Source organism: Nilaparvata lugens, chromosome X (assembly GCF_014356525.2).
Source record: "Nilaparvata lugens isolate BPH chromosome X, ASM1435652v1, whole genome shotgun sequence".
Classification (NCBI taxonomy): domain Eukaryota; kingdom Metazoa; phylum Arthropoda; class Insecta; order Hemiptera; family Delphacidae; genus Nilaparvata; species Nilaparvata lugens.
In genome coordinates this window covers 15,735,332-15,752,189 of record NC_052518.1, presented here as the reverse complement: position 1 = coordinate 15,752,189, position 16,858 = coordinate 15,735,332, and the positions used below count along the sequence as shown (strand labels likewise).

Below are 16,858 nucleotides of genomic sequence, written 5' to 3'. Positions count from 1 at the left end.
GACTATAAGTTCAAAGAAAACAGTAATTTGAAGTTCATAGACTGAAAGAAAAATCATCACTCAATAAATCATTCAATTGCACCACTATTATCATGCTACTTTCATGTCATTAGAGTCGAATATATATCCAAAAATTAGAAATTAAATAGCAAAATAGGCTAAACTAAAACAAGGAGCATACTCGAGTTTAATTCAATATTAAAGAAGAAAATAATTCCACAGCTCAGAACCTTTCAAGAGTCATTGAGGCTCACTTAACTTGTAATAAGATACTAGTCCAGGCAACGAATGCTCAAAAAGATACAGAGGGAAAAGTTTGGAACCCAATTTTTTACCACGCAGTCCTTCTAAGGATAGTGAGGGGGTAAGCATATAAAAAGTCCTCACTCCTACCACACTCAACACTAAAACTGCTATAAAAATTGATGAAAGGCATAAAAATATGAAATAATTTTACAGAAAATAATACATTAAGTTGAAGAGAATTGAATGCTCTACAACTCACCGTCTTTTAAATACTCATATAGTCCAGTCAATGAAAGATTATAGAGGGAAAATTTGGAACACATTCTTTGACCCCGTAGCTCTTCTTTCAAGGATAGTAAGGGAGTAATCATATTAAAATTCCTTACTCCTACCCACTGTGTAAAAAATAACATTTTTTCGATGCATTGTTGTTGAGTGATAAGCCCTGAAAGTGCAAAAAGTTGGAAGAATAACTGTCTTTTCAAAGATTTTACACTTTTAAAAGTGAATATCTCAAAAACTAAAGAAGATATCACAATACTCCACTGTACAAAACTGAAATGCATTGTTTCCCAGTTACATGCGTGTCAGCCAGAAATGAAAAAATGCAACTTTTAAGCTACCCTCATCCCTTAAGCTCAAGGAGTAGGGATGAGGACTTTTAATAATATGTCCACCTTCAAACTAGTTCAAACAAAGTTGCAAAGTCAAAAATTGTGTTCCAAACATTCCCTCCAAATTCACCTGACAATTGATCTATTGTTGTTAAACTGAAGATTTCACATTCAACACTATAACGGCTGCAACAATCGTTGGGAGATGCGTAAAATAATGAGAACATAGATGAAATTGAAGAGAATATAATGCTCTATGAGCCCGTGATTAGCACGGATTTTCTCAATGAATCGTTAAAAAGTTATAAGGCCAAAAAGATGAAAAAATCGGAGCCGGAAGGGGTTTTCTTCAAAATGTGATACCTTAGAGAGCTCATACCTAGAAAACTATGAGAGATGTGGAAAAATGTTGGAAATGAAACTTGTAGGATAATTTGTGAGCTTTAATATTATGATTGTGTTCGACAAAAATTTCTGAAAGGCGCATATTGTTCGAGATATATGCAAAAAACAAAATATGGCACTTTCAAACCACCCCCACCACCTTAGCACGGAGTGAGGACTTTTGGTATGTTCACCCCCTTACTACCCTTAAAAGAGCTACGGGGTCAAAAATTTTCCCTCTATAATCTTTCATTGACTGGACTATACGAGTATTTAAAAGACAGTGAGTGAGCAAAAACAGGCTCAAAGAATGATGATTCATTGATTATATCAATATAAAATGTGGCTGATCTTGATCAATATGAAATAGATTGATGATTTATTGATTAAATTGATGTAAAATATGAGTGGGATTGATCAATTTCAATCATTTTTAGAACAATTTTATAAATTCCCTTAAGTTCCCATAAATTCCCAAAATTTCTTGGCCTCGGAAATATTCCCGGAAATATTGCCAAATCATAAGTTCCTTCCCACTGGGAATATTCTCGATCCACATCACTAGCAATATCGATTGAATTATTTTTTATGTAACATTCTGGGAAATAAATTTATTTGATTTGATTTGAGTTTGTTGTTCCAGTTGGAATTTCTTGAGGTTAGAACTCTGCAGTAATTTGTTTTGTTTGGACAGGCCACAGCCTTACAATCTAATGCAAATGCACGGTTGCAGAGTCGCTACATAAAGTCACCCATAGTTAACAGAGCCAATAGTTAACAACTCGCCCATAAAAAGATGTTCGTTGCAGACCCCTGTTAGCTATAGCTCTGATGAGGCACACACATAAGTCACACTGCTGCTCATACCACTTTTTGCGTGGTATGCTTCTATTCAACTAATGTATTGGCAACGGAGAGGGGATCACTGTGAACAGTTATTCCAAACCTCCAGTCGGATGACGTCACAACATGGCGCTTGTTTATCATAAAACTGCTGTCTGCTTATTGTGTTGTTTATGCTTGGAGGTTACGAATCAAGATTGTAAACTGCAGACTAATTTGTAATTATTTAAAGTTTGATTCTATTTAGTTTTATTTCAGTTTGATTTTTTGATAGCTGAATGAATGAATTAAGTAAAATAAAATTAGAGGTAGAAGTAAAATAAGTGACTGGTGTATTTATTATTGTATAATATTAATAAAAAAAATTTTTGACCAGAATTATTCCATTGCCTTCTGGCATTTTGATATATCTTGGAAGCAAAGCAGCCAGTTTACAAGATATATTTCTATAATGACTATTTGATTAATGACTAATGATTATAATGACTATTTCTAATGATTATTTAAATTAAGTATTGAAAATTGTATTACATCTTTGTCCAAGCTACTCGAATAATCGATGATATTTTATTCAGTTTATTTACACTTTGTCTACAGTTTCAAGTAGTTAATGTTATTATAATGTAATCAACTATTATGTATGATCATTTTCGTCTGCCTTTTAGAACATGCAAACAAGTCAACATAACCTTAAAATACACTTGGCGCGAATGTATAGTTAATAGTTGATAAGCACGATTTTGGGCATTTAAATTAAGAGCTACCAATTAGTTATTGGTAGCCTCAGATGATGTCATATGCCTGTAGGGGTTTCGTCTCTGCAACGGAAAAACCTGTTTGTTGGCGCGCTGTTACCTATCGGCAGAGCAATAGCTAACAGAACGTCTCTGCAACGAAATTGGCCTGTTAAATAGTCAAGTCCGTGCTGTTAACTATGGGCGACGTTATTAAATAACGACAAATTTTGTCGATTCTGCAACCGGGCATAAGTTTCAAAAGCCTTGGTTCAGTTTGGCCAGGTGGAATCTGTTTGCTTAGTTCAAACCAAAGTCGTGTAAGCTCACGTCATACCAACATTTCTGAATGTCAAGTTGACAAAAAGTGTTTGGAGAAATTCGGTTGTCGCGTCTGGTCGTGGGTTCATCTAATTATATTAGCCAGGCTGTGACCCGCTGTGATCCTCTTTCGTCGCAACAGGAGAAACCTGTTAGTTCCTTCTCTATAGTGAGATTCACTTTCAACTGTCACCATTATTTGAATGGGAATGATTGATGTTATTAATAGGGAAGGCTGACAGTTTAGAGTGAATCTTACTATTGAACGACAATAGCATTATATCCAGAAGTGTTGGTAAACCTTAGATTTTAGCATAAATTAGGGGGTGACGTTCAGTTCATAATGGATTTCAGTTGATCTCGAATCAGCTGTTTGGGAGGGTCTCAGTTTGTCGATATCTCAGCCAGTCTATGCGGAATAGTATATTCGAATGATATTTATAATATTTCTCGAATAATATCAGAATATTGCCATTCAAAAGAAAAAACCAACCCCTTAACCTATCCTTTTCCTTTGATACATAATTCAAGATTACCTTTTATGTTATGTCGTGGAGCCGTGAGATTCGACGAACTGAGTGGCTCAACTTGCCACTTGTTTCAGTATCTCACGAAATGGCCAAAATAGGCAGGTGATGTACTGAGACCCTCTCAAATAAGGCTATCAAGTCAGGCTCTCATGGGACAAAGCATGTTTATAATCAGACAGTTTATAATCGTATATAATCAGCTCGTAAATTGAATTTATTTCAGAGTGGAACCCTACGTCAAACAACTACTTTGCTGAAACTAACAGACTAGATCATGTTAATGAAAATACGTTGATGGCAACCTCTGGATGCATTCCCATGGACGAGGAGAGAATCTGTAGCTTTTACAGAGAGACTGGTCGTTGTCCGAAGTTAGGATGTCGACAAATACATAAATTCATGGGTAAAGGTAAATATCATATTATTTTCATCATATATTGGTAATTATTTCTAAACTCTTGATTCATCTTAAATAAACTTTTCCTACAGCTACCTCGGAAAGTTGCTGTTCCTGTACTGATTACAATACCCAAAGATTCACTTTTCCGCTCTAGTGCAGGAAAAATTTTTTCTGCACTCCAGATTTGCAACATGGCAACACAAAATAGTTGGTGGGTTATATGGAGGATTAGTGCACGAAAACAAAAATTAAGTTGGTAACAATGACTGAGGTTAGATTTAGATAAGAATCATTTCAATGGCTACCCTACATTTATGATAAAATCCCAATCTAGAAATCCAAAACAAGAATAATGTTCATCTAAATCATAATTAAATAATCATCATTTACGAATTCTCATCATTTAATAATAAATAATAGTTCTTTTCTATTGATAATTATTATTTCAACTGCAAGAAATGAGAAAAGTAGCAAATATACATTATAAAATTCGAATTTTGAGGTTAAATGATTACCGTTCGATATTCATATAAATAAAAATAATAAAAAACATAACAATACTACAATAAAAATATTCTCTGTTGTCTATGTTATTTTTATAAATATTTTTCAGTTTACTTTGAGCATTTTTCTCGGTAATTTGAGCAAAAGTCTAAATTTCTGAATCCTGTTTCAGTAGCTGGATGAAACAAACTTAGGTACGATTGATTCTTCCCGCTAGGTCGCGCGCTTGTCGGTTCAGCCATCTTGCAGCCATCACAATCAGCTGTTGGCGTGTATTTTGAATGCGAATTTTTTGTTCTATCTGTATTTTATCTGATTCTTGAATGAATAAAAATGAGAACTTTGGCTGAGAATTTTAAACTTCAATTGGATTATTAATTTTTAAATGAATTAAGGTTGTTATTAATAACAGCATCACACACACAAACATTTGATGGATTTCAGCCATCATTTTACCCATAATCATTTAATCAACCACTTCTCATATTCAATGGTAAATGTAGGAAGAGTTTAATGTGAAATACGTGAGCAAAGTTCCTCTGCTGCACACAAGAAGCGTTATCTGCACACAAGAAGAATTATCAAGTAAACGATTCTTTCGGTGCAGCAAACTGTCACTTTGCGCACTAGTTGCACAAATAACTATAGTCGGTCAGTACGAACGTATGATATAAATAATTTGGATATTTTCAGAAAATTAGATACCCAAGTGCAGTTCTTTAATAGTTCCCGCAATTTATAATAGCTTTACAGTATTATATAATAGCTTTATATTATTTTATAATAGTTTTATAGTTCAATTCCTAAAATAGAACATGACGTTACTGAGTCGATAGGTTTGCAAGATATAATCATCACATGTAATGTGACACTAGAATAGGATCAGTGAATGTGGCATTGAATAAAGTGAGAAGTCTCAATGAATATTAATTTGTTCCAGATGTATCTGCAGTTGTCAACACTGAAACTTACACACGACGAAAATTGCCAGGGGAGGGACGCATTATAAAGATCAAAGTCCAACATAACGGATGTCTATCACCTACACGGTTCTATGGGCATTGGGAGTTTATCAATGGTAAGATTTTCTCATTTTTATAAAAACTCAGAAGATGTATTAATTTATTTGAAATTCCGTACATACATTACAGTTGAATTGATGTTCTAGTCTAGAAGCTCAATTTATATCTCATAATCTGCATATTTGTCTCTCGAGTTGATTCATACTATATTAGCCAGGTTATATGTAGTACTAGTTGTATTAATGTTGTCTAGTTATACTTGCAATAACCAGTCTTTCCTGGCCAGTATAGCTGAGCGTTGCATCCTTCAGTCTGCTAGCGCTACCTGGTCCTGGTTTCGTTTGATCATCTCATCAAATCACTCATGCACTTTTGATTACTCACGCACGCACAAGCTAATAGCTCATTTAGGTATCATTAGAAATAAAATAATTATAATATAATTTATTGTATTGTTTGTTTCTTTGTTTTCTAATCAGATGCTGAAAAGAACCGGAAAATTGTTCGTAGATCATATGTCACCTATATGCATGTAGACTACGAATCTGTTGAGTATTCTGGTGGTGAAGATGATGAAGGTGAATCTTGTAAAGAAACGTTGCACACATTAATGACAGCATTGAATGAGCCGTACAACATTCACCACTACCAGCATCTCAACGTATTACCACTGATTGGTGAATTGGTGATTGCAAAAACAATTTCCAAAGTTGGAAGATTTGTTTGGTTACGAGCCAAAGTGCGTGAAGTACAACGGTTTGGCGAAAAATCGTGTGATGTAAGTCCAGTGTCTGATATTTCATTTATTGTTAAGTCTGACCTTGCTGGGGGTTTTATTAACTGCATAAACAAATTATATTTACTCAGTTGGAAATTGAATTAAAAAATCAATTTCAATACAACTAAAACATTTTGGGTGTGTGAATGATAGGAATGGAAACCCGGTTACAGATGAGCAAGGTATAGCAGAGGTTTTAAAGATTTTCTTTGTAACAGTGGCAGGCAATCGTAGGAGAGAGAAATTGAAGCTACCAAATGAAAATAACAGATAAGTTCAAAACAAGTTTTAATTTACCTGATTCTGTAAATTGAATATTTATTCAACCTGTAACCCACATTGAAATTCAAAATTTGATCGAACAATTGAAACCTAGAAAAGCGTCTGGTTTAGATGGTTTTAGTGCTTCAATAATTAAAAAATTAGTGATAACATATTAGAGCCTTAAGTATATTTATTTAATTTGAGCTTTTCAAGGGGACAGTTCCCAGTTGTTCTCAAGAGAGCTGTTGTTATACCTTTGTACAATAAAAAAGGCGATAAAACTAATCCAGTCAATTACAGGCCAATTGCGCTATTGTCTGTGTTTTCTAAGTTAATAGAAAAGTGCATGAAAGCTAGACTTGTTCTTCTTCTGAATAAAAACACTTTTTTCAGTAACAAGCAATTTGGATTCAGACAAAACATGAGTACTGAGCAAGCACTTTTGAGATTTGTTGAACAACTTTATGATGGTGTTAATTGTAGCCAATCCTTTGCTGGTTTATTTGTGGATGCTGAAAAAGCCTTTGATACTGTTGACCATGATGTATTTAATAAATAAGTCATGGAAAGCTGGTGTTAGGGGAGAAGTAAATGATTGGTTCAAAGACTACCTGAGTGGAAGAGTTCAATGTGTAAGAATAGGGAATACAAGTACCTCTTCTCAAAGTGTGCAATATGGTGTACCACAAGGTTCGGTACTGGGACCTATTTTATTTTTTGTTTATATTAATGATCTCACTGAGGGTAAGTATAATGGTGAAGTAACATCTTTCGCCGATGATATTGTCTTTCTTTGTATATAAATTTAAACCAAACCAATCACTTATTAATGCACTGAAAGAGGATATTGATAAATTGAGTTGGTCATCAAATAATTAAATCCTCAGTTCAAAAACATCATTTGTTAAGTTCAGTTAAAGGAAGAGTAATGAGATATTTCAACCAATCATATACCACTATGTTAATTGTAATAAAATTGGCAAATGTGATTGAATTGTGCTCGAAAATGTTTTTTGTGTGAGATATATTGGTTTATATCTTGATGAACGGCTAACTTGGAAATATCATGTGAATCAACTGTAGGATAAAATTTTATAAAATATTCGGAAGTTTTATAGAATACGTAAACTGTGCTCACCTAAGGTATTATACTTGATTTATTACTCTATTATACACTCGAGGCTGTATGGCATCGAATGATGGGGAGGGACTTATTTCTCATCCTTAAACCCACTAATTTCAACTCGAAAATGTGTTGTTCGTTTGATAACATCAAAGAACGGAGTGAACCCTCTTTACCAATTTTCAGACAATTGAAAATATCACCCCTAAGAAATCTTGAAAATATATTTTTCATTCGCAGTGGTGGTGCAAATGACAATGATGACGTTGATGATGATGGCAGAAGAACTCTGAGAAGTTGATTTGATTAATTCATTCCTAAGCCAAAGAAAACAGCATTTAAAAACTTTTCTCATTTTTGGGCCCTAAATTATTTAAATCATTGCCAGCTGAGATAAGAAAGATTAGAATAATGCTTTGCTTTTTGAAAAGTTGAAGGAATTCTTATTTAACTGTGACCATGTTGAGGCATTATTAAAAACTTTAGTTCAATAACTGCTTTCTTCTATGCTTAGGATAATAGTGATAATGGTTCAATTTAGTAGAATTTAGAGAAACTCTTCTCATACTTATGCCCTCATATGTGTAATTTTATGTACCCTTTTATTTTCTTTGACAATTTTCAAAAAAAGTTTAGTACCCTTAAATAGAAACCTTTATTTTAAAGGGTACTAGTACCCTTATTTTCTTTGACAAGAAAATACTAGTACCCTTTTATTTTCTTTGACAATTTTCAAAAAAAGTTTGGCACCTGATAATGGCATGATTGAGCGAAACCGGTCGTGTTATCAATTGAAATAAAAGGGTACAAGTGATTCTATAAAAAAATCGTAATGATTTTTATGTGTAATGAAATAAAAATGTTTGATTTGCAGGTATTCCGAATTGATTTCGGGGAGACAGATAGAATTCCTCTCAGTGATTTGCGTCGTATGGAACCCAGATTTCTACGTCTTCCTCCACAGGTTTGATTTAAATTCATAAACAATGAAAATTTCAAATATTCCTTGACAAAATAGTGTCTGTTTTTGGGGTAAGGCTCTGCACCACGCTTTGGAAATTTTTTACTGGTGACATTTTTTAAAGTATTTCGACTTGGTACTATCACGTTACCGAAATGGAACAAATTTTCAAGAACAAACCTTTTTATCATTTTTACTTTTTGAGATATGAGCGCCCAAAGTTGAAATCTTGAGGCAGATCATTCTCGAAATTGGTATCAAATAATTATCCATAAAATTTAGAGGATACATTCTCTAACTCAATCACTCAGAATAATTATTAATTCCATCATCATTATTGGCACTACAGTCCATGTAGAGCCTTAGCCTTCACAACCACATCCTTCCACCCCTCTCGACATTCTGCTGTTCTTCTCCATCTTCTTACACCCAGTCTTCGCAAATCCTTTTCCACATCGTCAACCCACCGCTTTCTTGGTCTTCCTTGTAATCTTCTTCCTCCGGGTTTGCCTTCCAGCACCATTCTTGGCACCCTCCCTTCCGGCATTCTGCAAACATGACCAGCCCATCTCAGCCTCATACTTTTCACAACAGATAAAATACTGGTCTCTTCGAACAATCTTCCTAGTTCCTCGTTTGTTCTCATCCTCCATATTTCATTTTCCTTGATTGCTCCAAAAATTCTTCTTAAAATCTTTCTTTCCCATCTCTGAAGCAGACCTTCTTCTCGTGTAGTCAATGTCCAAGCTTCGGCCCCATATGTCACTATTAATTATTAATTCCAGGAAACTTTATTCCAGTTTAAAAAAAAATAACTGAAATTTTCTTACTTTTTCATAATGGAGAAAATTTTCTTAGAATCAATATTCTATTGAATAAAATTTGTCATGCAAATCGCATAAAGAATTTATCCTTATAGTAGTCCAGTCACTATATACATTGGTGCATGCAATTTATATTGTAGTTCTGATTTTTTAATATATTATTTGGGTACATAAGAGAAGTCCAGAACCAATTTCTTCATGCAAAATTTCCTTGTGCTAGATACAGAGTGGCCCAAAAACCTTGTATATTCGGCTCATTTTCCAGTTTTCAGCTATTTCTGCCAAATCTCGTAATCGGACAGAAAAATTTGCTCTCGCCTTTTTTTTAGATTATAAAATTCTGAATAAAATGAAATCATTCGGAACTCTCTATCTCCAATGAGTACTGAGTTATGATTTTTCAAAAATGAGTGAAATTTTCACATCCTTACTAGATTTGGAAATTTTATCAGAAGTATTTCACAAGACGTGCAGCTTTGAATATAGAAATTGGCCATTTTTTGTGTATTGGAATGTGGGCTCAAGTACACTCAACAATAAATTTTCCATTTTTCGACCGAATTTGACTTATGATGCATGATTTTGAACCGCCTTGACGAGCCGAGAAGAATGAAGTGTAGTACGATGAAATCTGAGCATTGTGTCAAAAGTTATAAGTGTTTGAAATTTTGATACTTGAGGTGTCCTTAAGCGCGCCTCTCCAATAGAAAATACTGATATTAAGTGCATCTAACGGGTGATTATCATAGAACATAATCTCAAGAACTTATGTCGTGCGAAATATCAATGTGAGGACAATGTAGTTGGTGATGATGATTGAAGCTATAAATTAAGTGTTTTTCACAATACAAGGAGCATTGATGTCAGGTGTACCTGGAAATCTATATGAGATAGTGCGCTCTACCTGATCTTAGATTGTAGAGCACAAAAATACGCCCAGAGGGATTTTGAATTAGACATCTAAATGGTAACAATAGGAAGATATTGTTGATCAAAAACTAAAATTCATCAAAATTGATTTTTTCTTCAAATTTCACTCATTTTTGAAAAATCATAACTCAGTACTCATTGGAGATAGAGAGTTCCGAATGATTTCATTTTATTCAGAATTTTATAATCTAAAAAAAGGCGAGAGCAAATTTTTCTGTCCAATTACGATATTTGGCAGAAATAACTGAAAACTGGAAAATGAGACGAAAATACGAGGTTTTTGGGCCACTCTGTATCTAGCACAAGGAAATTTTGCATGAAGAAATTGGTTCTGGACTTGTCTTATGTACCCAAATAATATATTAAAAAATCAGAACTACAATATAAATTGCAAGCACACCCCCTTTTTATGTCTATATTGACTGGACTATAGACCTCCATATCCTTTATTTTTTTTCATTTTGGTAACTTGATAGTATCTTAACAGAATTACTTTGAAAAATGTCACCAATAAAACGTTTCCAAAAGCGAGGTGGACCACAAGAAGGGCAAGCGCCCTAGTGAGACAGCGGCAAGAGATCGAAGCAGGATAGAGGTAGAGGGAGTGTCGCATGTTAAAGTGGTCTACCGTGCTGCTTTTACAGGCGGCTTTCCTTTGCCTATAGAGTCTAGAGCTAGTCTTCACTAATTTTCAACCAAAAATGTTATCTAAGGAATTATTATCACGAATGTGTGATAGTTTCGTCTCTACAATTTGTTATAAAATTTTACGGTGTTCATGCTGATAAGAGAGTCAAAAATTCGCTAGCTCTCTCGTATTGTTTCTCAGTTTGTGATCGAATTTCGCTTTTCATTTAGTGATCTCTTTTTCAAATTTCAACAGAAAATGTTATTTTTAAATTGTCATTTGTGGGGTTCTTGAACAGTTTTTTTTCAAAAACTAGAAAAACTAAAGTATTTTTCTTTTGAATTTTCCTGAATCATGATTCATCCTTTCTACATATAATCCTATTCAATTTTCTTGTTTCATCTTTCGAGATTTATCTAATCATAATTATCATCAAATCTCAAGCCAAATTTACTATAATAAATAAATCGATGTAAAAAATTTATTCTCATCAGTTTTTTTGTGTTAGTGTTCGAATCAGTTTTTTTAAAAGATTAGTAAATTATTGTTAATTATTAGTAAATATTCCATCATTGAATGATCAGATATATCCTTTAAAATGAATTACCGGTACCCAACCCATGTTTTTTATTCTTCAGCCCACACTGAAGAATAAAGCCAGTTAAACACACACAGATAATATATATCGATTTTTGAACGTCAGATTTTTGCCGTCTTTATAAATTGTACCAGATTGAACTGAACTTGACAAACATATTATGCGTGCAGATACAATCTAATAGAATCTATAAAGACGGCAAAAAAATCAGAACTAGGCTTACTGGTCTAAACAAGATGATCTTTCTTTTATTCATGTGGGGGGCTCGTTCATGTATGAATAATGAACATAACTATTTAACGTAGACATATCTATCCACTCTCGTAACAGGACTTGTTAAATTGATATTCATATCTCCAGTGAAAATTACATATTTAAGTAATCACAAACTCGGTTCTCTTGAAAAGCGGTCACGCGCTGATCTCTTTGTCGACCTCCTCACAATGCGGGCGCCCTATACCACGAAATGTATTACAGTGAGGTACCTCTATCCCCTTCGACCTCTCACCTCTACCTCGACTACTTCACTATGCGCGTACCCTAAGGTGAACTTTTATTGGTGAAGAAGTCAAGCCCATTTCATTCTTCCTGCAATAATTCGACTAATTCCAATCAAAAGGTGAATCACTCACTAATAAGCAAATTGTCGTAAAGTATATTTATAATTAATAATCTGCTTAATTTTTATCCGAATTTGTTTTTTTGTACGTTTTTTCATTGATAAACATGTGTACTATTTCTTAATCCTTATTACAAGGATCCTTATTACAAGGAGGAGATAAAGGCTGGGTGAAAATTATGAGAACGGCTTAATATTTTTTTTATAAATACTGTAAAGGTGATGATTTGATGCAAGTTAGGAGGGGTTATAGCCCTTTTCCTTTCTATTATTATCATGGTAGCAAGGTGTGATTGATGACCGACCATACTCGAATTAAAAATTCCATCTTACTGCTACGGTACTTTGAAAATATTTCTTCTGCCATCTTGAATCGAAATTGATTTTTAATGGGAAGGTGGTCTCGCAATAAATGATTTCATTTCAATTTTGATATAAAATAAATGATAACTACACAGCGATATGTCAACCCGTTTTTAAGATATTCACATAATTAATACCATTCAAAGAAAAAATAGAATGAGTAGATCAAAGAATCACCTTTAAAAGGTTGTTGTCGCAGCTTGGCCAGTCCTGGTATCACAGCTTGCTCTGGGGATCTTTTTTTCAAACCTCAAATTATGACCTCAATAATTTTCAAAAATATTTTCATATAGCATATATATTTTAGATATTTCCATATCTCATAGCATTCCACGGAAAGTTTTACATGATATACCATTTCCATATTCAATTAAGAGGCATACAAAATTATGAAGATAGAACTAGGAGCAAAAAGTGCATGATTTAATCGATTGTTCCAACTCACTTTTAGTCTTGATTCATGTTATATTTGTATTTTTCAATCGCACTTACTGCTGGCCAACAAGTTCCACTTATGCTAGTAGTGCCTTTTTATATAAATTTATTTACTTATAATATTGTTAATTTTATTGTACTGTATACTTCTAAAATTTTGTTAACTTTATTATTTTGTGATTGTAGATTTATGTCTGTAAAATTATTCGGCAAGTAAATTGCAATTTCAATTTCAAATCTCGTCGTATCGATTGGCCGTTTTTACAATAACCGACCCCTCGACGACACAGCACGACAGGATGTTCTCGGATCAGCCAATCGCAGAGCATCATGTCCTGTTGTGTTGTACCGTGTCGTGCCGTCGAGGAATCGAAAAGTGTGAAAACGGCCATTCAGTTAGCATATCGGCCCATATTGTATATCTCAATAACCCCCCCCCCACCCATTTTCTCCTTTTTTTTCTTATCCCAATTAATTGGGGTCGGCATTTCCCTCCTTCAGCCGTCTCCTCCACAAAATCCTGTCATTCTCCTCCCCGCGTCACCAACCCCTCTCCCACGAATTAGCCTCTCCACCTCATCCTGGCCTCCTGCATCTTCCTACCCAATGGTCCCACCCCAACTGTACCTCTAATCACCTCATTACGAATCGTGACCCCTCACTCCCATCTCAGCATTCCATTCTTATTTCAGTCACTTCCCTTTTCTTCTCTAGCCTCTTTGAAACTAGCCAGGTTTCCGCGCCATATAACATAGCTGGTCCTACCACCGATCTGTGCTCTTTAACTTTCATCTTACAGTTCACTCTCTTATCGCAGAGCACACTACTCATCCATCTCCATCACACCACTCTATTCTCCAGTTGACCCAACCGCAATTCAGCCTATGCTGTATTTCCGCATCCAGTTCACTGTCCCTTTGCAAACGTGAGCCCAGATACTTGAAGCTCACCATTGATTTGAGTTGGCTTCCATCTAGTCCTACGGTCAGTTCCTCATCGTTCCCCAATGCCATGTACTCTGTTATGCCTCTTTCCTCAAGCGCTTTTCTCCAGCTTTCCAATATCCCGTTCAACTGGTTTCTAGTCGTTTCGCAGAGTACAATGTCATCTGCAAACTGCATGCACCTTGGCACTGGCCTCTTAACCTCAGATCCTATGACATCAATAATTAAGTAAAACAAGTATGGACTGAGTGCTGAGCCTTGGTGAAGACTGACTTGTACTTGGAACTCATCAGTTTTTCCCAAACTTGTTCTTACGTGTGTGATGGCTCCTCTTAATATTTCCCTCACCAGACGAATATATTTTTCAGGGACAAACCTTTCCCTCTTACTTCACCTCAGCTCCTGCCTGGACCCCCTATCATAGGCCTTCTCCAAGTCCACAAAGGCCAAGTGCAGCTCAGACCGTGTCTCTCTTGCCTTCTCCACCAGCTGCCTAAGCGCAAATATCGCATCTGTGGTTCCTCTTCTAGGCATAAAGTCAAACTGCTCCTCACCAATCACCGTCTCCTGTCTCAGTCTCTTCTCTCAATCTCTCTTTTCGCCATGAGGTCCCACAATAAATCATATAGGTTATGAGCTGTTTTTCCCCTTTTTTTGAAAGAAAGTATTGACTATTGCCAAATCGAAAGCCAGTGCATGGTATACAATTCGCTGCCCACCTTTATTTTCTCCCCATAACTCTGTCCATCTAACACCCGTTCCTCCCCCTCCCCTCTAATATCAACATGGCCATTCAAATCCCACCAAGAAGCAATTTATGCTCCCTTGGCAAGGGAGCCTCTATTACCTCCTTAATTTCAATTATTTCAAATCAACCTATACCCGAGATCAAGTCTTACGTTCAATTATTGATTACTTTTTTTCTCATGATAGCTTCAAATTATCCACGATTAAATGTTGTAAAATATTGATATGTGAATGTGGTAAACTCTATTTTCCAGGCTACTCAATTTTGTATAGCAGGAGTAGAAGAGTTGAAGGAGCAATGGGGGCCTAATGAGCCACCGACATCAGTTATTTCCCAATTGGGAAACAAAACTCTTTATGGAAAAATTACGAAAAGGTACGAAGAGTCTCTTCTAAACGTAATTTCTTCTTAGTAACATCCAACATTATTACTCTTGAGAATTACTCGTAAGCTTCTACCACCAAAATTTTATATTTGAAATTGCTTGAATAAGCCTTTGTCAATCTTACTTGTGGAACTTATAGCTTTAAGTGCACCAAACCTCATAAATTTAGGAAACATTTTATTAGTAGGTACATTAAATTTGGATTGGTTTGTTGATTCAATCATCAGATATGATAACTACTTCATTGTTAAAAAAATATTTTCTATTTACGGAAACTGATGAGAAATTTACATTTGTTTCAATATCCTTTTTCTGATCATTTTTTCCATGCCTATCAGTGTTTTTTGAAAATAAAAGTTTCTTATTTTGATTCAATCATTAATTTTTATTCGTATATCAAATTGTGTTTAATAGCATAGTCATTTATTATAATGGAAATACTTTTATGCTGTTAGAAACTTATTGACAGAGAATACGTTCTGTTTTGTCATTTTTTAAATATAAATAATATATTTGGATTTCATTATATATATTTTGGTAGTTGGTTACAAGAACAAGGGAAGGTGCTCTTTTTTCAGAGAAATAAGTTTCAGTTCAATGTTCTTGCTTCACTGATTGTTTCAGTCAACAACTAATTTATAACATTTGAATATTAATAAAATGTTTTTATTTTTTTAGACACGATGACTATGTGGAGGTTGATTTGAAGGATGAAAACGGTCAGAGTATTCGTCATAAACTTCACCAAACTGGGAAGTACCGTCTAGTAGCTATCGACGTCGACAGTCAGAAGACGGGTTGATTCTCACCGCTTCTAATCAACAATTTGATTCCCAACCCTATTTCTTGAAAATTCAATTTAACTTGACTTCTCAACATTAAGGAATCACAAACCTATTAGTTTTTAATCTAAAAAGATTGATATATAAAGATGTAAATAAATAAATTGGTTAAGATTTTGTTTAATTTTTTTATCTTGAGATTCAATTTAATAAAACGTTTGATAATATTTGTTCATTGATTTACCTGTTTCCTATAAAAAATCTCATTTTCTGAGGAAAACTTGTTTTGATACTTGGTACATTATATACTTTTTCAATCCTTCAACTACAAATATATTATATTTGGTTGTAACTTGTAACTACTTGGAGTGTTTCCATTCAATATGGATTGAAACCACAATATCGTCTTCACTACCTTTACTATGCTCTGAAAGAAAATGTCTCACATAAAACCAATAATTTTTTTGATGCATTTTAGACTATTGATCAACTTGATATTCTACTTGTTTAATTATAAATGAAATCATTAGTAATCTTCGTTGATGAAACTCCTTGAAAAAAATCAAGTATTCTATTGCGGAAATTCCAATAACTGCGCGGCGCTCACTTGTGGTAACTTAATATTGTTTTAGTTATTGAAAGCTTAGCACTATTGCACTAAAAATTTAAACAGTTGTCTGTTAGTGCTCTGAAGGATTAGGATATATCCTGGGAAGAAAGTTTTCAGCAAGCGAGTTGCGACAGTGATATACCGTACTCACCTACAGATTTTTGCGCGTTTTCTTGTTCCCGAGTCGGTCCCGGCCGAAGTAAACGGTCGCGAGGCCCAATCCCCATTGACGGCTAAACAGTAAAAAAATTGAGCTTGATATATTTTC

At 34.5% G+C, this 16,858-nt stretch overlaps 1 protein-coding gene across 4 annotated transcripts in view; it reads left to right on the top strand.

Moving 5' to 3' along the window:
* Positions 1-16,207, top strand: part of LOC111046061 — a 31,628-nt gene extending 15,421 nt beyond the window's left edge. For 2 of the 4 annotated variants that reach the window (XM_039442499.1, XM_039442500.1), the window contains exons 7-12: positions 3,896-4,081; positions 5,517-5,654; positions 6,078-6,376; positions 8,638-8,727; positions 15,067-15,188; positions 15,877-16,207. In XM_039442499.1, coding sequence (XP_039298433.1) covers positions 3,896-4,081; positions 5,517-5,654; positions 6,078-6,376; positions 8,638-8,727; positions 15,067-15,188; positions 15,877-16,000 — 959 coding nt within the window. In that variant the 3' untranslated portion in view covers positions 16,001-16,207. The remainder of the gene's footprint in view (positions 1-3,895; positions 4,082-5,516; positions 5,655-6,077; positions 6,377-8,637; positions 8,728-15,066; positions 15,189-15,876) is intronic. The other 2 variants (XM_039442502.1, XM_039442501.1) reach the window with 2 other exon arrangements.
* Positions 16,208-16,858: the final 651 nt, after the last annotated feature.